Source organism: Manis javanica, chromosome 3, assembly GCF_040802235.1.
Source record: "Manis javanica isolate MJ-LG chromosome 3, MJ_LKY, whole genome shotgun sequence".
NCBI lineage: Eukaryota > Metazoa > Chordata > Mammalia > Pholidota > Manidae > Manis > Manis javanica.
In genome coordinates this window covers 35,330,779-35,352,158 of record NC_133158.1, presented here as the reverse complement: position 1 = coordinate 35,352,158, position 21,380 = coordinate 35,330,779, and the positions used below count along the sequence as shown (strand labels likewise).

The following is a 21,380-nucleotide window of genomic DNA, read 5'->3' as shown; positions in this document are numbered from 1 at the left end:
CTGAAGGAATCCGATGCCACCACTCAACCTGGCAGTCATAGGGTGAAGACAGCCAGCCAGTGACAACATGTAAATGTTGGCTGTGCTTGAGTTCTGATCAAACAGGATTTTCAAAAAGCAGCAGCAGGCTGGATTTGGCCCCAGCTGACCCCAGCTCTAGTTGTACTTGCACACCTCCCACAATGGGGAGCTGAGCGCCTCCCTGCAGCCCAGTCCCAGCTATGGCCATGACTTAGAGAGGCTTCCTCAACCAGTGTCTCTCTTACCTTCCAGGCTGACCAGGGCAGTGGCCAGACAGAGGACGTCCCCCACGACCACTCCAGAGAGCTCCGGGGAGATGGCCTGTCGGACAGGCAACGGCACGAAGTCAGAGAGGCCTGTGTGCTGTGCGTCCCACACACTGAGCAGCGTCAGGCCCACGCTGATGGTGCGGACAACGCAGGTGTCGTTGGTGGAGCCTTTCCCGATCTGCACAAACTCATCTCTAGGTACAAGAGGGAGATGCAGGCTCTCAGTCTCAGGGGCCAGCCCCCCGCCCTGGAGGGAGACACTGTCAAAGTCCTCTGCCGGACGAAGCTCTTTGCTGACTGTGGCCCTAGACATCATCCAGCTCCCGCTTACTGAGCAGCTGCTACAGATCATGGCCCCCTGTGGGCCGCACAGACCTGACCTCATCTCATTGCCCCTGGGGGGACCCCACAGCCCTCACCAAAATGGCCACATCACCACCATCACACTGTGGAAGGGAAAGCCGAGGTCCTGAGAGCAGAGTGATCTGCACACTGCTGTCCAGTCACTCCTCAGCAGGACACTCTGGGGAGGCACAGGCCGCCCTTTGTGGTATAAACTGAACAAGTGACACAGCTTCCACCCATATCCTCATTTGTAAAATGGGGTAATAATGTACCAGAGGCACAGGCTTGACATGAGCATTAAACCAGGTCAGTAATGGTGATGCACAGGGACTGGCATCTGTCATGCCACAAATGCTCAATCAACACCAGCCAATGGTATTCTGGCAGAAAGGCTTGGTGGGGGTGGGTGAGGTCTCTGGCTCCATCATCTTCCTGCACCACACCTTCTGACTTCTGAGCCTGGTGCTCCTACCACAAACAGGCCAACCTGACTTCCGTGGGGTAACTGTGGGGCTGGGAAGACCTGGCTCCATTTCCTCCAGGGCGGCCTGTGACCCCCAGGTAATGGACAGTCTGCACCATGTGTACAGAGCTCCACAGTTTGCCAGAGGCCCCCATGACCACTGCCTCAGCTGATGGCTCTGTGGACTAGGCACATTCCAGGCATGTCAGGTGTGGAAGCAGGGGCATGGAGAGAAGACCAGCCTTGCCTGTGAGGGCCCCACAAAGGGCTGAGCTGGGGCCTGAATCGGGTCTAATTCCAAACCCGATTCCTCCACCAGGCTATGTCCCCATGCTTGTCCTGAGACACATTCAGTAAATGGGGACACATCTGTTGCAGGGCCTGAGGAAAGGCCAAGCTGCAATGTTCACCCACATAAGGACATAGTCTCCTGCCCCCGGGAGTCCTCCCTGGAACCGCTCCCCACACCCTGCTCCTTCCCATGCCTGATGCTTATTTTCCTCTTGACTGCGTCTGCAGACCCCTGGAGCAGTGGTTCTCAACCTTTAGAATCCCATGGGGACCGTGCTAAACACAGACAGTCAAGCTCTGTGAATGTGCATTTCTAAGAGTTCCCAGGTGATACTGACGTCACTGGTTTGGGGACCACACTTTGAAAACCACTGCTTCAGTGGGCTCAGATTTCAGCAGGGTCAGACAGAGGCCATAGCTCATTTCCTTGCTCTGGAGACCACTCTGTCCTCACACTGGGCCTCAGGCTACAGTTGTACTTAGTAGAGTCAGCAAAAAAAAGTTGCACTTGGAGTCAGATCGGACCTGGTAGTCAAACCCTACTTCCTGGCTGAGCGACCCTGGCAAATGGCTTGACCTCTCTGGGCTATAGGGAGGAGTCAGAAAGATGTCATGCAGAAGGGTCTGAACATAGCAGATGCACAGTGAAAATCAGACTTCTTCTTCACTAGTACCTGAGCACTAGAAGGTATGTACTTTACTGTGACCAACTTTTACAAAATCTGTAATGGATAATTTGCATCCACTGATCAAAGGATCAGACCAATGGCCAGAGCTGGATACATCCACCCCTGCAGTCCAGCTTTCACAGGTGCACACAGATGTTGCTGCAAACTCTCTAACCATAAACCCCAACTCCTGTGTTTTACCTCCTGTTCATTAGAGGACGTCCCCAACTGTGACTTCCTCCTGGCCATGCTATCTCATCACCCTTGCCTGCTGACCAAGCCTGGTGCTCCCTCCTGCAGCCTACAAGTGTGGCACACCCTCTCCACCTGGGCACTGTATCTAACAAAACTCTTCTTTTAATGGCATTAGATTCTCCGTGTTGTCACTCTGTCACTCTATAAATTAAATCCAGGTACGACGGAGGATGGAGACATGCCTTCACCTGAGAAATGAACATCACCCACACCCTACCTGTTAGCTGCAAAGTTGAGGATCGAGTTGTGAGCGTGGAAGACATCTCCAGAGTTGTCGTGGAAGTGGACAGTGAAGGTCACGGTCATTCCCAAGGGCAGGGCCGCCAGAGCCTCCTTGTCCTGGGTGTGCAGGGCGGGGCTCATGGAGAGCCTCAGGTAAGAGACAGGAGACACCTGCAGGACAATGAGTAGGTATGGTGATGACTGGGCTGGAACCGGGCTCCCTAAACACCCACCTCCCAAGGGGGGATGCCTGCCCCCAGCCAGGCCTGACCCAGGAAGGAGTGGAGACGGCACCAGCTTGGGGGTCATGGAAAGAGAGAGACCTTGTTCTCCTGAGCATCCCAAACTGATGACAAGGCTCCAACTTTCCCACAGAGCAGGCTGGCCTCACTCAAAGAAAACCCAACCTACAAGAGTCAAAATCCATGACTTTGCAAAAATGGATCATTGTTCACATTTCCAAAATATCTCTTGGGCTTTGAATGTTCAGTTTCCCTAAAGGACTTGGCTCTCTGAGTATTTAATGCAGAAACAATGCCTGTTTGGATTCAACAGGAAGCATTACCTGGGGGCCACTGCATGCCTGCAGGTGCTCCAGGGAGAGGAGAGATGGGAAAAGGAGGGAATAATAGGTTTCTGGAACCCAAGAACCTGAGCTCCATAGAGAGCATTGGTTCCATGGCTACAGGTAAAATCTATCCTGGCCAAAAAGCTAGCCCCCAGAAAGATCTTTGACAAAGATCAAGTGGTACAGTGACTAGTACACAGCTGGTGCTGCATATATATTTGTTGAAACAGGAATGAGCAGTCAGTCGCTTTTACACTTACTCAAAAACTAGGGTGTAGGGTTCCTTGCTAGGCATCCACCTTGAAACAAAATTAATTAAGGAAGTAGGCCTGCGAGTCAGGCAAAACTAAAAAACTAAAGTATCATCTAGCTAGTTTCTCTCTGCCATCCAGCATGCAGAAAGGGGGTACGATGAGCTATGGAAAGAAAATTTTGTTCGCGATAAATCCCGGAACCCGACCCAAGGATGCCCAAAGAGAAAGTCCCCGTCACAGAATGGCAGAGGGACACAGGAAGCACTGTGACGTGACTGGAAGACACAAACCCAAGCCAGGCCACGTGAGTTAGAACCCAGACTCTCTCAGTCACTGTGTCACCTTCAGCAAGTCACTTCCACTCTGAGCGTCAGTTTCCTGGCCTATAAAATGGGACACCTGCTCTCCAAGTTGCTACATATGTAATGATTTCCGTGTCAAGTGTCTAGCATGTGCATTCAATGCTCTTAGACATCTACCATGTTCCAGACACCAGCTGCTCAGTCAGGACATGGAGGTGCCAGTCCCAGCAAATTATAGACCCTGCTGGGCCTCAGTTTCCCCATCTATGAAATGAGATCATTGCAACTAACAATCACCAAACATCTTTAGATCTGACAACCAGAAGATTCTGTAGCTTTTTATCTAGGACCTTGTACCCCAAGTTATTCTTAAATAAATTCTTACATACAATTTCTCAGCTGGAAGGTGAAATATATTCTTTTTTATACCTGAAAAGGGTAAATTTTCACCTTGGTACTACTGCTTTTATTATTTCAAAAAGGGAGAGAACATGATCCTACCTTTACAGCAATGATCATGGTTTGGTTGGCCCCAAAAGGCTCCTGGGCAGTCACTTCGATAGCAGACATCCCAATCCGAGACCCTGACACCAGGAAGCCCTTCCCGTCAACATGCACAACGGGAACCTTCTCAGGCCCATCCAGGATGTGGTAGCTCAGAGATGCTGCACCATCCCTTTGGAAAACAAAACAGATATGTTTTCATAGGCAGTGGAAGTGGGAGTGGGTCACAGCGAGGGGCCCAGAGTTCCCTACTCCGAGAACTGGCCGCTGGGGTTCCCAGCTGCTCCTGGGGGAAGAAAAGGCCCAACCTTAGCCCTGCCCTGCATCGGGACCACGTGAAGGCAGCCGGTCGGCCACCTCATCTGTCATCCATGGGAAACCTAACTGGAAAACCAATGGTTCCAAGAGAGAATGGTTTCTTGCTCTTCTGTCAACCACAGGTGGTCAGTGGGCAGGGAAAGACCATGAGGGCTGAATTTCCTTCATCAGCTGCCTGGGACATTTACTGTAAAAGATTGTGAGACAAACTGTTTTCAGGGCACTGGAATAAGACATCTTGGCGTACCGGAAAGAGATGAGGCTCTGAGTTGGACAAAACCAAAAGGCAGTCCCATCTCCTGCAAAGGGCTGTGTGCCTTTAGGCATAGCATGCCCTAAACAGTGGACACGGCTTCCTTGACTAGTAAAGGGGATCAATGGTCTTGCCCTGTCCTGTTGCCAATAGCCAGTCATGGTGAACACAGGCTGCTTGCTCAGAAAGTGGTTTGTAAAGGAACTGAGAACGTGCACCAGCTGCAAGACAACGATGAGCACTTTTTTTGTATTATTAATATAGTTACATGAGCAACACTATGGTTACTAGACTCCCCCCATTATCAAGTCCCCCCACATACCCCATTACAGTCACTGTCCATTAGCGTAGTAAGATGCTATAGAGTCACTACTTGTCTTCTCTGTGTTATACTGCCTTCCCCATGCCCCGGCCCTACATTATGTGTGCTAATCGTAATGTCCCTTTTTCCCCCTTATCCCTCCCTTCCCACCCATTCTCCCCAGTCCCTTTCTCTTTGGTAACTGTTAGTCCATTCTTGGGTTCTGTGAGTCTGCTGCTGTTTTGTTCCCTCAGTTTTTTCTCTGTTCTTATACTCCACAGATGAGTGAAATCATTTGATACTTGTCTTTCTCCACCTGGCTTATTTCACTGAGCATAATACCCTCTAGTTCCATCCATGTTGTTGCAAATGGTAGGATTTGTTTTCTTCTTATGGCTGAATAATATTCCATTGTGGATATGTACCACATCTTCTTTATCCATTCATCTACTGATGGACACTTAGGTTGCTTCCATTTCTTGGCTATCGTAAATAGTGCTGCAATAACATAGGGGTGCACATGTCTTTTTGAAACTGTGCTCCTGCATTCTTAGCAAAGATGAGTATTTTATACTCATGTATGTGTTCATTAACATAATAAAGAAACTACAGGAGACCAAGGCTATCCATCACCTCCAGGGCTAGTCACCTCCTGCTCTTTGCTCCTCCTAGCCCTATGGACCTCAGATGACTTTCAGCAAATGTTACCGCTTCTGCTTCAGCTTTCACTCCCATTATCATCAACCTCTTCCAAGGAAAACTGCAGGACTCCTGTTCATCCTTCAAGACCCAGTTCAAGTACCCAGCTCCATCTGTGACATGCCTCCGGTAAATCCTTGTGTGGAAGGCCCTTTATTGTGCTATGGCTTAAACATTATACCTTGTTTTATTACAGCCTTTCTTATGTTTTATTTCTCTCTTCCACACCAGACTTCTGAAAGGCATCAATATCACCCACCTCTGTTCCAGGAGCCGAGCACACAGCCTGGCCCTTAGCCCCTTTTGGCTGAATGAACACCCTGTGTGTGAGTGCTTCATGGAACACGTGAGCACTTCTGTGCTCCTTCCAGCCCCCACTTTGCAACTGTAGTTCACGTACAAGTCATCAAAGGTATCTGGATGCCAGGTAGGAATTATGTTTGCAGACACACTTTAAAATTGCACTTCTCAAATGTAAATGTGCATCCCCACCACCTGGGGACCTTGTTAAAAGTGCGGGCTTGCAGTGGGGCCCCCACACTTTAACACACAACCTGGTAACGCCCATGCTGCTGGTTCAGGGACTATACTTTAAGCAAGTCTTGAGGTCACAGGGGCATTTGAAAAGCTTAACACTTCCACGGTGGTACTTTTTTCCCTTTGAAGTACTGGATTTCAGTAGCAGGTATTCAAAGGTTTCCAGGCTACAGGGAGGAAGAGGGAACTGCAGGGACAAGTTAGACAGAAGAGCAAGGGGAAGTCCAAGGGAAGAGAAGGAATGCAGAAGGCATGTCTATTTCAAACACAGCCCACACCATTGTAGAGTTCACTGGAAGCAGCAAGGCTCCTGACCACTTTGACCAATGAGTGGTGGGATGCAAGCACAGCCTCGCAGTCTTGCTGAGAACAAGCACTGAGTCACATACCTGTTTGTCTGAAGCTTTATAAATGAGTTGGGTGACATTAATATTTGGTCTGCTTCTATTTCAGGGTTCAGCAGCAGCAGCTTTTCAAATACCTGGAATAGAGGGTGAGTTTTATTTCCTGTGATGCATTGCAATCACGTCCAGGTGTCTGCTTCTCTCCCAGCAGTGAGCTCCAAGGGGAGCTCAGAGATGAAAGCACTGTGGCAAGGACCCGTCAGGCCATATGGTGACATGCCAGCTGACTCTTAAGAGGCCAAGGTGTGATGAGGAAAAGCAGGCAGGTGCATGTTTGTGTTCCCCGAAGGGAGCTGATCCTTGGAGCCAGGAAGCACAGGCCCGTGCCTGAGTTCCCAGGGTGGGGGGGTGGGGGAGGCAAACTGAGGTTGCTAGGATGGGTACTCAGAAGGCAGCGGGCAGTCACAGGGCCCAGGATCTCACTCGGCCATAACTCTGCCGGGTCTGAGCTTGGAGAAAGCTCCATCTACATTCTCCTCTCTCTCATGACCACCTCAGGACAACTGCCGTCCCACCCCCTTCGCCCTCATCTCACTTTGTCCTGCCATGCCCCCTCAGGATGCACAGAGCCGGTCGGTGACCTCAGGGCAGCAGATGATAAATCTGATAATGTCCCATTGAATCCAATCCTGTCACCTCCCCAGCAGTCCCAAAGCCCTCAGTGGCTTCCAACTCCCCAGCACTCACCAGGACCTCCAGACCCCTCAGTACACATCCGAAGCACCCATCCCCCTTCTAACTCCTTTTCTCTAAGGGCCCTCAGCAGCATCCCCCTTGGCAGTCAAACCCAGATGCCGGGCACGGCTTTGAGCTTCCCGTTGGCTTCTGTTATGGTCATGCCTGCCAGACTCTCCTTAAGGTGGGAGCCTCTGGGCAGTGTCTGAAATCAACTGAACTGAAAGATGATTTTCCAGGAGAAAACTGCCCTGACTCCCCTCCCTCCCAGCACTGCTATGTTCTGATCATATACTCAAGCTAAGTTTCCTCATCTGCAAAGTGGATCTATAACTACTAACCCTTGCCATGCCTGTCTCAAAGAGCTGCAGGGTTTGGGCAACAGTGTTGAGTGGCAGTGCTCTCTTAACGGTGAATGATAAATGGCTTTTGGGAGCTGGATGGGGTTCTGGGATCAGGTGAGTCCTTCCACCAGGCAGGCGGCATCCACAGTGAAGCAGCCTAACTGATTTCAACTCCTGTTTCCTCCTATTTTCCTTAAACATGTATTCTTTGTTGTCCCTCATTAAGTGGAGGTGAAGGTACAAAGATACACAAAGGTACACTGTCCTGATAATTCCACTTCAAGAGAAGAAACAGTATAAGCACCATGGTAAATGGCAACTGACACTAGGCCTTGCTGCCAGGGAGGCAACAGGGAGTGGTGGGGCCCATGGCAAACTGGAGAGCACAGCTCCATTAAGGGTGGAGTTGCTTCTCATCTCCTGATTTTGGCTGAGGCAAAAATGCCATGTCTTCAGGACAAGCTGCATATTGGATTTTTATACAAAATCTTCCTATTTTTAAATGCTGGCAACAAATAAAAATTGTTTTAAAGCACTGAGTAAGCCAAGTAAAACACATCTATGGGCTGGATCCAGCATACTCCAAACTCCATCTGCTGCCAGCTAGGGAAACTGAGACACAGGGCCATTAAGTGACCCAACTGAGGTCACAGAATTTGGAAGCTGCAAAGCCCATCTTTAATTCCATGATAGGTACCAGACCTTATTGCATTTTTAACCAGGCAGAACATGTGTGTGTTTGTCCATGTGAATATCTGTGTTCATTTGTGTCTTCATGTACATATATATGTATTTTTAGATGTGTATGTGTAATGTGTATGTATGTTTATAAATCTGTCTGTGTGCACATGTGCATGTACACGTGTGCAGGCAGAGGTGAGGGGTTTGACAAACAGGCCTATCTTTCTTTGAAAACCTCTTTACCCCTGGGTTAGAAATCTTTATTGCTTCTTGAAGAGGGAGCTTGATGTTTACGGGCTGCTTTCAGTTTTCTTGAAGTTTAGAGGGACCCAGGGACCACTGAGTCCCCGATTATCAGAATGGAGCCTCTGAAGCTAAAACTGCTCTTCAGCAGTGACTTGTCACATCCGGGTTTTACTGAGGGGCCCTGAGGGACAGAAGGGGCAGGGCAGGCAGCAGAGAGAGGCTATCCCAGTCCTGCACAGCATGGCCAGGCTCTGGACTGGGCTCAGCAGTGCGCTCTCACGGGGCTCCAGGCACATTTCTCTCTGAGGCTCAGCTTCTGTCTGTGAACCAGTGGGTCACACCAGCTCCCAGGCTGCCCACATAACACAGCGCTCAAGGACCTTCAGGGCCTGTGGCTCACTCACTGAATTTTCCAGTTTCTTCCTACCATGAAGACACCCCAGACCTCAAGCTCAGAATTATCTACTGTTTGGGGAATACACTGAGTAATTTCAGACCTCCAGGCCTTTGCACATGCTGTTCCCTCTACCTGACCTGCCAGCCACCCCCTCCCATCCAGAACATCACTCCCCTGTGATGTCCTCGGTCAGCCCCATCTCCAGGTTCCCATGGCACCTCATACACACCACCAACCCCAGGCCCCTGCAGACTGAGAGCTCCTCAGGGATCGGCCCCCAGACCCTGCCCTGGGGTGGCAGAAGGATGGATATGTGTCCCCACGGCCCCTGGGAGGAGAAGGGCCGCTGATTGGCCCTTACTCTCCCTCTAATGGGGGCTTCTGCCCACTGATCCTTTACCTGGATTTGGATCTCATCGGAAAGTTCTTTGGTGAGGCCATGCAGCTGCCCAACCGTGGGGTCCACAGCCTTGACCACCACCCTCAGCCCAGTACGGCCTTTCATCCGGCCATGCACGTTCATGGCAAAGTTGTACTGTGACGGGAGCTGGAGCAAAGCCTGCGACAGACACCAAACATGACTTCAGGGACAGCCTGGGGCCCCAGCATTCCCAAAAGGGCAGAGGTGGACAGGACCTCCAAAGTCCCCGACAGCTGCCTGCCTGTTCCCCCTGGTCAGGGCCTGCTAATCCCAGACCCTGCAGCACTGAGCACAGGGCAGCACGCTCCCTCCCTCCCACCCCAGCTCACCCACCCCTACCCGGGCTGAGCTTTACAATGTTCACAGGTACAGGTAGAAAATGCTGGGTCAGCTCGCATGAGCCACTGCTCTCACACAGGACTTCTCAGAGCCTTTAGTGTGCAGAGGTGAGTTAGGAATCACCCAAAGGGATGCTAGGTTTGGCAGTGGTTTCCCACAAAGCCCCAGTGTTACGGGGTATCTGAGTAAGTCACACTGCCTGTACCACAGGGACAGCTGGGGAGCCCCTGGCACTGGCGACAGGACCTTGGCCCCACTGGGTATATTAGGGGAAGCTTTCATCCGACACCAGATGCACTTCAGGCAGCCTCTAGGAAAACTCATCCTCATGCTTTGTTCCCTTCCCAGCAACACCTACCACTGCCAAGTGTCCACAGGTAAGCCCACCTGGGGTGGCAGCCTAGACTCACCAGGGCTGGAACCCAGTCCCATATCCCTGCTGGCTCGTGGGGTGACTGCAGGCAAGTCCCTTCCCATGCACGGGCTCCAATTAACACAGAGGGACTTAGTGGGTTCTTTCTAGCACCTTCCAGCTCTGAGACCTAAGAACAGGCCAGGTTCTCCCGTATAGGGCTACAAGGAGGGGAGTTTGGCCTCTGAGATAAATCTGGAGAAAAACCCAGGGCTGCCAGGCATCATCTCAGAACAGAAGTCAGAAGTTTCAGACTAGGGACCCCGGCCAACCCTAAGATATTCTGGAGCTCTTGTGACTTCACCAAAAGGCCATCATTTTGCTGCCTTCAGGGGCCAGGATGAGCCTGGAAGTGAGGGTAAAGACCTCATGTGCAAAAACGTGGTGAGAAACCCCACCCAGACATTGGCCCTGGATGGAGGGTGGGGGGCTCTGGGCAGCAGTTACCTCATGGTGTCGCCCCCGGATATCCAGGATGTCCCGCTTGGTGACTGACCAGTGGAAGGTCAGGCCGGGCACAGCATTGCCGAAAGAGAAAGGGTTCTGGGTGTTGGTGATCCCAGTGATGTAAACGGGCATCTGCAGGAGAGAAGCCAGGCCCGTGACCACCAGAGCCCCACTGCCAGGAGTGCCCCTGAAGGCCCAAGGAGCTACCCAAATCACCTCCCCACTGCCCAGGAATCTTCCTGCCTCCTTCACATGGTAGGAGCTCAGCCCATTCCTCCCTAACCAGAGGCGGGCACACACAGATCTGGGGAGATCTGGTGACATCACAAATGGACAAGAAAAAGACAGAACTAGTCCTTCCCCACCCCATGCTCTTGGGCCGGGGGCTGTCTCACCTTGGCCTCAAGACCCCCTTCCTGAAATGACCCCCTAGAATCTCTGGGATGGTTGTAGGCCCCCAGCAGCACCACTGCCTCTGCTCGTTCAATCTGGCGGTGGTCCTGCTCACATGGGAGGGGCATGAGTGGGCTTCCCAGGCACCTTCGGTGCACTTACTGAGTGCCTCCTACAAGGATGCACGGAGGCAATGCAGCAGCACGCGAGGCTGACTCCAAGCCAGGTGCCACAGTTGGTTCCTAGTTCCTCACTTCCTAGCTGGGAGGCCTTGGCAGAGGCCTAAGCTTTCCCATGTTCATATCCTTATTGGTAACACAGACATGGTACCAGCAGCTACTTCATGGATTGTTACCAGACGACAAATGTATTAATACACAGTTAGCATGCACACTCCTGCCAGGTGCTGACAGGTGCTGGTGCTGCCTTACGTGTGGGAAGGCGATAAGACTAGTGGAGACACAGGTGTCATTTGCTAATGGCACCAGCATCCGGCTGGAAGGGGCAAAGGTTCTGCCTAAGGGGAGTGAGAAAATAGAGGGCCCATGTGGCCTGGAGCAGGAGGTGCAGGAAAGGCTCCTGCAGCTTCAAAAGAAGCTGTTGACGACAGGGGCTAAGTTGATGAAGGGGAAATGGAGACTGTGCCAGCAGGAGGAATGGGGTCCCAGTGGCACTCTCCCCAAGCTCATCTTGAGCCAGAATGCAGAGCCCAAGACCTGCAAGAGGCTGCTCTGACAGCACAGACGGGAGGGGCTGGAGAGGTCCCTGCCTCACCTGGGTCCCTGTCCTCATCCGAGTGATGGGGGCACGGATCCTCACTGCCTGGAGAAGCAGCACCTCCACCTCCACGAGATCCTAGAAAAAGGGTTTTGGGGTTCAGGCCAGCTGGGGTAGGCACTATGTGCTAGCAACAGGTGTTTTAGGAAGGGGAACCCATCCAAGGAAGGAGGCTCCTGCCCAGGCCAGCTCAGAGTCACATGGCTAGAAGGCACCCATGGGATGTCCTCTGAGGCCACAGGCCCATCTGATCCAGGTGTTCCAGGTCAGCCCTGCAGAGACTTGTGAGTAGTGACCAGGCACTGCTCTTCTCTAGGCTGGGAAACCCTTATAGGACCAGTCTCCAGACCCTCCCAGTCCCAAATCTAGTCCATCTCTCTGACTGAGGGGGCTACAGAAGCAAAGGTAAGAGACAGGCAGAGTCTGATTAGAGCATACCTCCTTCATTCTGAAGTCTATACTCCTGTAATCTGGCCAAACCCTAACTTCATTAGGCTTCTTCACAGTGCTGTTAACTTACGTTGAACCCAGGCTACTAAAGCCCCTAAGCCTACCTTCTGTGTCTTGTGATATGGCTGACATATGGCACACGGGAGGTGCTCAGTAAACATTCATTCCCTTCCTTCCTCTCATCCTTTTCACCACTCAGTCTCCTCCTGCCAGTCCTGGCTTACCCCTCAGTCTTGGGTGTTAATTCTGTGACCTGGATTAAACAGATTGAACTGGGGGATTCTGACTAGACTGCATGTCCTTTGTGGACACATGGGCATTGGGCTGAGCTGCTGCCTGCCTGGGCTCAAGGAGACGCCTTTCACATGGAGATGGTGGCACAGCTTTTCCATCTGCCAAGGAACACTAGGGCCTTCACCCAGCTTTCCCCCAACCTGCAAGATGGGAGATGACAGAGGGAGGCAGCCAGCGGTCAGACCACAGAGAGGAGTGGCCAGGAGGAAATAGCATCGCTGTGTGCCCCTCTGACCAAACTTCTAGCCAGCTGCCTTTTCAGCCACATGGGCGCCCAGGAGGGGAAAAGTGGGTCAGTTCTTGAAGCCACAATCCTTTCTTTAGAAAGAAAGAAAAGCAGGGCCTGTTTGGTCCTTCATCTCACTCTCCAGGATGTCTATCTGAACCCTGCGGTATGCCACAGGACGCATTTTTACATTCCCAGAGCTTTGTGGCTGTCTTTAGTAAATCAGTAAGTAGAATCTAGGCATCCAGGTCCAAGAATCCAAGGACTTTGTGGTTTAAGCAGGACTCTTGCAAAGACACTGAAGCTGCTGGAAAAGGGAGTAAATCAATAAACTCAATGTCAGATCAAAGTCAGCCCTCTCTTCTCCAGGGAGGTGCAAGTACAAGCTACCCTGGGGCGCTCAATGGTTACATGTTTCAAACTCGGGGGAGCTTGCAGACTGCTTCCCAGGGCCCAAGTCAGGATGAGGAATAGGGTGACTGGGTTGGTTCTGAAAAGGTTCTTGCCCACAATTGCATTACACAACACAACACCAAAGTCTCTTAGAACCCAGGTTGCCAGCACAGCCATGACCACAAAGCAGCCTCCCCTGAGATACTTCTACAAGTCGCTGCAGGCAGAGGATGTTGGAGAATGCAAGCACCCTGAGCCCTTCTCAGGAGGTGGGAAAAATCTTTTTGTTCCACTAGAGGATATGTCCCAAACCTCTTTGCCAAAGGAGGATATGTCCCCTAACTGCTTTTCTGCATTAGCAGAGATGCTGGTAGGCCGAGTTAGAGACCTTCCCAGAGACCCCTGGAAAGGAAGGGAAGATACCCACTTCCACCTGCTTGGAGTCAGTGCCACCAACACAAGCAGGAAGACCCTCCCAGGGAGAGGACTCCCTAACTCAGCCTACCGCATCTCTGCTAATGCGGAAAAGCAATTAGGAAACATATCCTCCTTTGGCAAAGAGGGTTGGGATATATCCTCTAGTAGAGCAAAATGATTTTTTTTCTTTTTCTCCTGGAAATACAACTCCAGGTCTGAAAGGCTGTTGTGTCCAATTATCCACACTTGCAGCAGCACATGCCCCGAAAGCTCCCAATGCAAACCACGGAGCCTGTCAGAGCCAACGGTGCCCCTTCTCCTCCACCAGAGTACTCCCAAGACCTGCTTGAAATAACAAACAGAAGGACTGGGGCGCTGATGCTGGCAGATGCCACACAGTGGCTGTGGGTCACTAGCTGTTTCCTCAGGCCCACTATCTACGAACGGGGTGGCAACAAAGGCAGGCAGGTGTGGCTACTAAAGGGGGTGAGTGTACAGTGCCCAGTGCAGAGCCTGACTATTATAGCCGCTGCCATCATCATGCACTGAAATGTCCCCAGGGCCGGAGCAGGCTGGAGAACTGTCCCATAAGTGACAGCTGGGGCGACAATCTGGAGAAGAGCGACCCCAGGGACTGGGGGCCCCCAACTTGGCAGGTGGGGGTGAAGGGTAGGGGCAGCAGACTCAGAGGGCAGAAGCAAGACCCCAGAGAGGAGCAGTCCTTGGGAGCAGAGGCAGTAAATGGGGCTTCCTCCCCACCCCAGCTGACCAGCCCACCAGCTGCCTGGGAGGCCCCGTCCAGGGTGCATTCTAAAGGCACCTGTCTCCAGCAGCACTCACGCCTGTTACCTGAGACACGATGACAAGCTTGCCAGTCTCAGCGTCCACGGCCTGCACGACCCCTGACACGGTGCCATTGCCAACAGCCAGCCCACGCACCAGCCCAGTGCTCTGCACCACCGCAACGCTGTCGTTGCTGATGGAGAAGAGGATATTGGACTGGGGCTGGGGGCCGCCCTCGGAGGTGATCTGAAGTGGGGAGAGACAGCAATGTCTATCAGCTCCAACCTCCCAGCCAGCCCATGACAACTCCTCAGAGGGCCAGGGTGCCAAGACCCCAAAGCATTCCATCTTAGCTCATCCTGATGCCCGAGCTGGGCGAGCAGGCCTACAGCCGGGGCAGGGAGGGAAGGAGATGGCCTTCCTGGTGCCCGGCGGCAAATGGGGCTGGGGCAAGGATGTGGCCTTTGCTTCCTACCTGCATCATGGCCCCGATAATCAGCGTCACCTTCCTGGGTATCAACCTAAATGGGGGAAAGACCTGGGTGTGGAGACACAAGAGAGAAAGGGGACCATTGTGTTCCAAGCTCACACAGCTTAACATTTACACGTAGCATTTCCAGTGAGAGGGAGATGTGGCCCATGGCCATCACACCTCTGTGAAGAAGGACTGGTGAGGGCCTGGGGTCCTGGGCCAACTCTGGGGGGCATGAGTGGTCCCCACAGGATCTCATCCCACCCATGGGCCTGAGGATCGGCAGTTCTCGGGGGAATGTCCTGCTGTTTGTGACTGCACTTCACTTCACCAGATTCCAAGCCCAGTAGAAATAAAGACCTATTCATCCTAGACATCCCCCTGGAGCAGCGGTTCTCGTAGTGGGTCCCCTAACATCAGTGTCACCTGGGAACCATTAGAAATGCACATTCTTCAGTGTCCCCCGCCCCAAGACCCACAGAATCAGAGGGGGTCCTGCAGCCTTGTGTTTCATTTGACAAATTTAACAAGTCCTCCAGTGGATTCGATATATGATGATGTTTACAACCTACTGCCTTTGAGATTGTCCCAACTCCTCTTTGGAATTTTGCCTCTTTCACTAAATTTCTACAATTTCTACTGATAAGATTGCCTCAATGCCCTCAAAAATTTTCAAATGAGGAGAGAGGCTCGGGGTGGGGTGCGGGGCAGCAGGAAGAGGATGCGCCCATCTCTGCAGCAGTGCACAGCCCCAATGGCCTCCCCGCTGCAGAACAGGAGAGCTGGTGGGGTGAGTGAATGTGCCAGTCAGCCCAGGGGCTGCTTTGTGCATGAAGATTAGTTTCTGTAGGGCTGCGCTATTTAAAGGCACACGTGAATTCCTCTTCACTGGGAGAAGAAAGGGGCACTTCCTTCTAGAGATAAACCACAACCGCTGGCTTTAGAATGCAGAGAATATAAAGCCTGCCAGCTGCCATATGGTCAAGACCAATGGAGAAGCCACTAAAGGGTAAACCTGTACATGACTTCTCAGCCTTGGCTGCATTGGCCCCTGGAGATAGTGGGGCTCCTGTCAAAGCCTAACGCCACGAGACAGCCCTACGTCATACACTGACATAATGCTGGGGTGGGGTGCTCAGGGCTCCCGCATCCAGGAATTACTTGCCCTAGGAGCTCCCTAAGAGCTGCTTCAGACTGACAAGATGTGCCACTTCACATGAGCCCCAATCTCTCTGCAGCTTCCACTTTCTGACACTTAAGGGGTCATGGGTTAAAGAATGTCTGCCACTCCCTTGCTGTGTGACAAGTTGCTCCCCTTCTCTGAGCCACAGCAATGTCCCAGAGGGAGATTAAAGTAACTCGGCTGTTCCCCCTGAGGCTGCTCACCCCAGGCCCCTGGGACTAGCAAAGTCTCCCTTTTAATCAAAAGACATTGTAGGGCCCAGGTTTTAATATGGCCTCTTCGTGTTAGCTTCCTAGACTTCCCCTAGAACTCCCATAACAAAAAAAAGATAAACCCCCCCACCCCTTGGGCATGCCATAAGGGCTGGGCTGATCCCATATGGCGTAAAGAGGAACAGCTCTACCTCAATCTGTTGTGGGGCTGAGTTGATTCTCTGTCCGGCTTTGTCGGTCACAGTTGCTGTGAGACTGGTCTGGCCGATGGCCACGCCGTGGATGCGGAATGTGGCAGTGTAGCTGTCAAGGACTTCATCCAGGGCCCTGGAACAGAGGGACAGGCTGGGACTTCTCCCCCGCCCCCAGATGGACCTGTCACCACTGTCTCCGAGACGCCTTCCTCTGGCCTATGGGAGGACTCACACCAACGTGACGATCTGGGAGGCTGCTCGGAGCTTCAGGTCCATGAAGGCAAAGTATTTGGCCAGGAAAGGCTTCTTGTGAAAGTCCAGCACCCGGACATATGCCTTGACGGTCTTCCCAATCTCCACCTACACCGTGGGGAACAGAGACTCAGGTGTGGCCTCTGAACAACCAATTCCACTGCCTACGGCACCCTGCAGCTTTCTGCAAAAGCATTCCCAGCCTCAAACCCACAGACCTAGCTGACCTCCAGACTATCAGCCAACCAGCAAATGAAAATCAATTTAGTGCTTACTGTATACAAGGGGCCTTGGGGATACTTAGGTGCATTAATTATATTCCCCATTCTTAAAGAACAATCTAAAGAGGAAAGACACAGCTTAGAATGGCAACAGGCATACAGGAGGTCAGTATGTGCTCGTTCACCCAGCAGCTCACCCCTGGCAGCCCATGGCACATACAGTAAGAACTTGAGGAAATGAGAGGCAGAAATGCTTGGTGAAGAAACAGATGTGTGAACAGAAAATTCCCAGTGGAAATAAGACCACAGGAGGACTATCTAAGGCTGTATAAGAACATCAACTTTCAAGTCATCTAAGCTGCTCAAGCATTCTCCTTTAATTATAAACCATTCTCTGCATTCAGGAAAACAGGAACCTGACAGCAGTCCCTGTAAGCCTAGCTACAGGAACTTCAGGTATTTGGAGTAATAAAAATTCCTTATTTACATTAAAGAAAATATCAGATCTACTAGGGATTCCTTGTGCAAAAGCACCTGGCATAGTATATTTTACTCATTTGCACTGAAATTCCCCAGAATTCAAAACCTGATCAGCAAGGTATGAATGAGCCTGGCTGGTTAGTGACCGACACCAGCTAGAGGGCAAGAATTCCCAAGGCAGGGCTAATGTGCAGACTTCATATGAGCTTTACTGATTTACAGCCGAGCTTTACTGATGCCGACCAGGATGAAGGAGGACAGCCCCAGAGGTTACTCCATTATCATGCACATGGTACAATGGAGGTGAGAGACAGCATAAGCTGGAAGCAACTCGGGAGGCGAGTGAAGGGACTCAGAAACCAGGAGAACATCTCCCACAGCTGCAGTTTTCCTGGTGTCTATGAATTAGTGCAGAGGAGGCCCTATCAGGAAGCTGACACTGACCTTATCAACCACGCGGACGTACAGCTCCTGAATGTCCGATACGTAGACATCAGCCTTTGCCGGGGCAGGGAAGGCTAGGCACAAGTCATGGATCATGATGGTCGACGAGCCTGGGAGCAGGGGCTGCACCTGCAAGGTCGGAGGTGGGCTCAGTCACAAAGCAGCTCACAGCATCAGCCTATCACCCATGGGACACCCGCTCCTGGAGAACTCCAGGCCAGGAAATTCCTAATCCAAATATTGCCCTGCCCATTCCTCATTATGAGCACCCACTGGATTGAAATGTAAAATGTTAGAGCCAAGATGGATCTCAGAGAGCATTTATTTCAAATCTGTACAAACTACAAAGTGGAGAAAATGGAAGCTGCTCAAAGGGGGGCAGTTGGTGGCCTTGGGGAACCTGGCAACATGGAGGCTGGGTGAGGATTCAAACTCAGGATGCCACATCTCCTGTCCAGGCCACCTGCCCCTGCAACTCTGCTAACAGAAGAACATTAAGACAGGGGCTGGGAAAGCACAAGACAGCTGCTTTCCAAATGGAGCTCTCACTTAGAAGTCCTAATCTCAACTCACAGAATCTCAGAACCCGGGAACAGATCACAGAGGCCACCATGGTCTTAAGCATAAGTTCTCTGAGGCTCATTCATCTCCATATTCATCTCTATCTCAGCTGTGCTTGAAGCAGAGACCTTATAAAATGTACTGAGTGAACACATCTGAGCTACTGTTTTTCCAGTCTTTCACTGCCAAAGACACTCCCCCAACACACAACCTTTTCAGTCTTCTTCTTTCTCTACCCTCCTCCCCAGTGCTCCTACGGTCAAAAGAATCTCTTTTGAGATTCTTTGGCATTATAATCACTCAGACAGACTTGCAGCAACTTGTCATATTGCTTAGGTGAATATCTCAACTGGGTGGTCTGGAAGGCTAGACAGGCAGGGCATAGTCACAGAGCTAGTGGTGAGCTCAGAGGGCTGCCTCCCAATTCCATCTGGCCTGGCTTTGTTGCCTATAGTTTGTGGACTTACATTCATGTGAGGGGACGTATGTGTATGTGAATGCTCAGTGTGTTTCAGTATAAAGAAGCTATGAAGAAAACACTTCAGATTTCTAAGGAGGCAACCAAGTATGATCGCATGTCACACCCAGGTTAAAACTCTTCAAAGGCTTCCCAGAGAGTCCAAATGATCAACACATCCTGTAAAAACCTGGCAGTCTGGCCTTTGCCCAATTTTAATTTCTAATTTCACTGCAAATCCCCTCCTGCATGGCCATCATTCTGCAGTCACACAGCTCTCTCTGTTCCTCAGCCAGCTAGTGTCTGCTGGCCACCTCAGGGCCGCAACAGCCCATCTTCAGGATCTCGGCCTCTTCCTCATTTCCACCTGCTGGCTCCACTTCTCCTCCAGGCTCCTTTAAGCATCCTTCCGCAGGAGTCTTGGCCCACACACGGCAGGTTCCTTCACACCTCTCGTCACTTTTTCTAGCACAGTTACACCACATGTGACTCCATCTTGATGTATACCAAGGATTAGTGCCCATTCTCCTCCTCCAGGCTATCTTCTCCTGTGCTGCGACCTCAGGACTGAGCTTAGCATCTGCCACAAACTACACCCAATAAATGTGTCTTGATTAGATCAAAATTCAGGGTCACAGCTCTGAGTCACTGACTCTAGTAAAGAAACCTAGTGCTTCAGCCTGCTTGCTTAGCTTCACTCTTAGCTTTGCTACGATTAGAAATTCTGAAAAAAAATAAAATCTGTAAACTCCATGTACCTTCATCTCTTTGAGAAAAGTGCCGATTCTGGTCCAACTCCTTCAATACATATATGGGGAAACTGAGTCCCATGGGAACCTAGCCTTGAAGAGGCAGTGCTGGGGAGTACAGGGGTCCCAGTTTAGGAGGGGTCCTTCTACCACAAGCTGTCACTTCCCAGAGCTGACACCTATAGCAACCAGAGTGGAGCTGTTGGGCAGGGGAGGTAGGAAGGGGGCTGGCAGGGAATGATGGGAGCTGAGACTGGCCCAGCCTACAACTGAGGGCCCGGAGAATTAACAAGCTTGGCCAAGCTGCAAATTCTGCCAGTGCCACTGGGTTCAAGGGCACATCCACACAGATGAAGGTTGCTCAGAGTATTTCACATGACTTAAAGTTAATTAATAAAGATTCCAGGAAATCACTCTTCCACTCCAAAGTGACGGCTCTATAATCTGAGCTATCCCTACACCAGCCTGGTGTCACATACAGGTGGTTGAGTCAGGCCTAAGACCCACCAGGTCTCCAGCTTAGCTGAAGATGATGCACCCTGGCCTTTCCCTCAAAGAAAACTCACTTAACTGTTAGAGACAGAAACGAGAACTTTCTTCTATAATGTTATTCAAGGCTCCAATCTGATTCCTCCTGCAAAAGTTACTGCTGTCAGGGGCTGGCACATCTTTCACAGAATAAAGAAATTACATGTTGCACTGGCTGCTGACAGACCCACGCAGGGGAATGCACAGAAGGCTTTCTCTTTTTCTTTTTTTTCTCTCCTTCAAAAGGACCATTTTGCACATCTTAAACAAAGACATAAAATGGTAGTGGGGAAATCAGTTCCTATTCTCCTTGATTTCCCAGAGGCTGGACATCCAGCCACCTTCCAGATGACAGAAGTGCAGGAGGGTATCAAGCTGCCATCCCTGGGGAGGTTGCAAGGCCTGGCTGTCTGTCTGCTTGCACATGTCAGCTCACTTCACCCCACCTGCAAAGTGCTTTAAGATAGTGCTCACCTGGCCACTTTAGAGACAAAGAAGCTGCTGGTGGGGACGAAAGGAGACTAGTTAGCCAGCCGGTAGCAAGGTGGGGACCTGCCTCCATGCCAAGCTTTAGACTGTGTGTGTTATACCACCCTGTTTCCCTATGCATTTCAGACCCACTTGCTTCTTGACTGAGATAAGGGAGGACACGTGTAAGAAGAGGAAGGGCAATCCATGCCCAGAATGAATTCTAAAGTCTACGTGTTGAAGAACGTCAGTGAATAAGGAGCCGAGGGGCAGGTCTTGTCACCCTGTCAGAGACGATGAATGCATTAAGGCTCATTAAGACGCAGTTAGGGCAGCCAGAGGCAGGTCTGCCAGCAAGCGGGACGTGGAAGTGACGTCTACCCGTGCCCGCCAGGCCCCAGGTTCTGCCCACATCCTCTTGGCTCCTCACGTCCCTGAACCCCATCACACTTGTCCCTTGATGGGTGGCATTTATGGAAGACTAAGGACCCTACAAACATTTCCAAACGTTAAGGAGCCACCTTTCCCATTTCCTACAGTGTGCCCATCAATGTTGCATATGGGCCAGGCTGTGCCATGCAAGAGTGATAGGGTCTGTGTCCATGGCGAATGTGGGGAATGACCAAGACCACATGATAATCAGGCTCTGAGAAGGGTCCTGGCTTGGGCTCTGGGTTAAACTTCCTCCAGGGACCCCAGCCAGCCCTAAGGCTTTCCTCTGGGGTGGCACTGGGCACAGGTGCTCTGTCCACAGGTCATTCTCGCCAGAAGAGGAGACACACCTGAGTTC

General features: G+C 51.4%; 1 protein-coding gene across 4 annotated transcripts in view; it reads right to left on the bottom strand.

Annotated features, from left to right (window-relative positions):
* Window positions 1-21,380, bottom strand: part of NUP210 (nucleoporin 210) — a 109,734-nt gene that overhangs the window by 12,297 nt on the left and 76,057 nt on the right. For all 4 annotated transcript variants that reach the window (XM_073231108.1, XM_073231105.1, XM_073231107.1 and 1 more), the window contains exons 21-32: window positions 17,828-17,956; window positions 16,663-16,790; window positions 16,428-16,563; window positions 14,845-14,907; window positions 14,436-14,615; window positions 11,804-11,884; window positions 10,637-10,768; window positions 9,418-9,576; window positions 6,660-6,751; window positions 4,160-4,334; window positions 2,530-2,705; window positions 267-484 (exon numbers count right to left, since the gene is read on the bottom strand). In XM_073231108.1, the coding sequence (XP_073087209.1) occupies window positions 267-484; window positions 2,530-2,705; window positions 4,160-4,334; window positions 6,660-6,751; window positions 9,418-9,576; window positions 10,637-10,768; window positions 11,804-11,884; window positions 14,436-14,615; window positions 14,845-14,907; window positions 16,428-16,563; window positions 16,663-16,790; window positions 17,828-17,956 (1,669 nt within the window). The remainder of the gene's footprint in view (window positions 1-266; window positions 485-2,529; window positions 2,706-4,159; window positions 4,335-6,659; window positions 6,752-9,417; window positions 9,577-10,636; window positions 10,769-11,803; window positions 11,885-14,435; window positions 14,616-14,844; window positions 14,908-16,427; window positions 16,564-16,662; window positions 16,791-17,827; window positions 17,957-21,380) is intronic.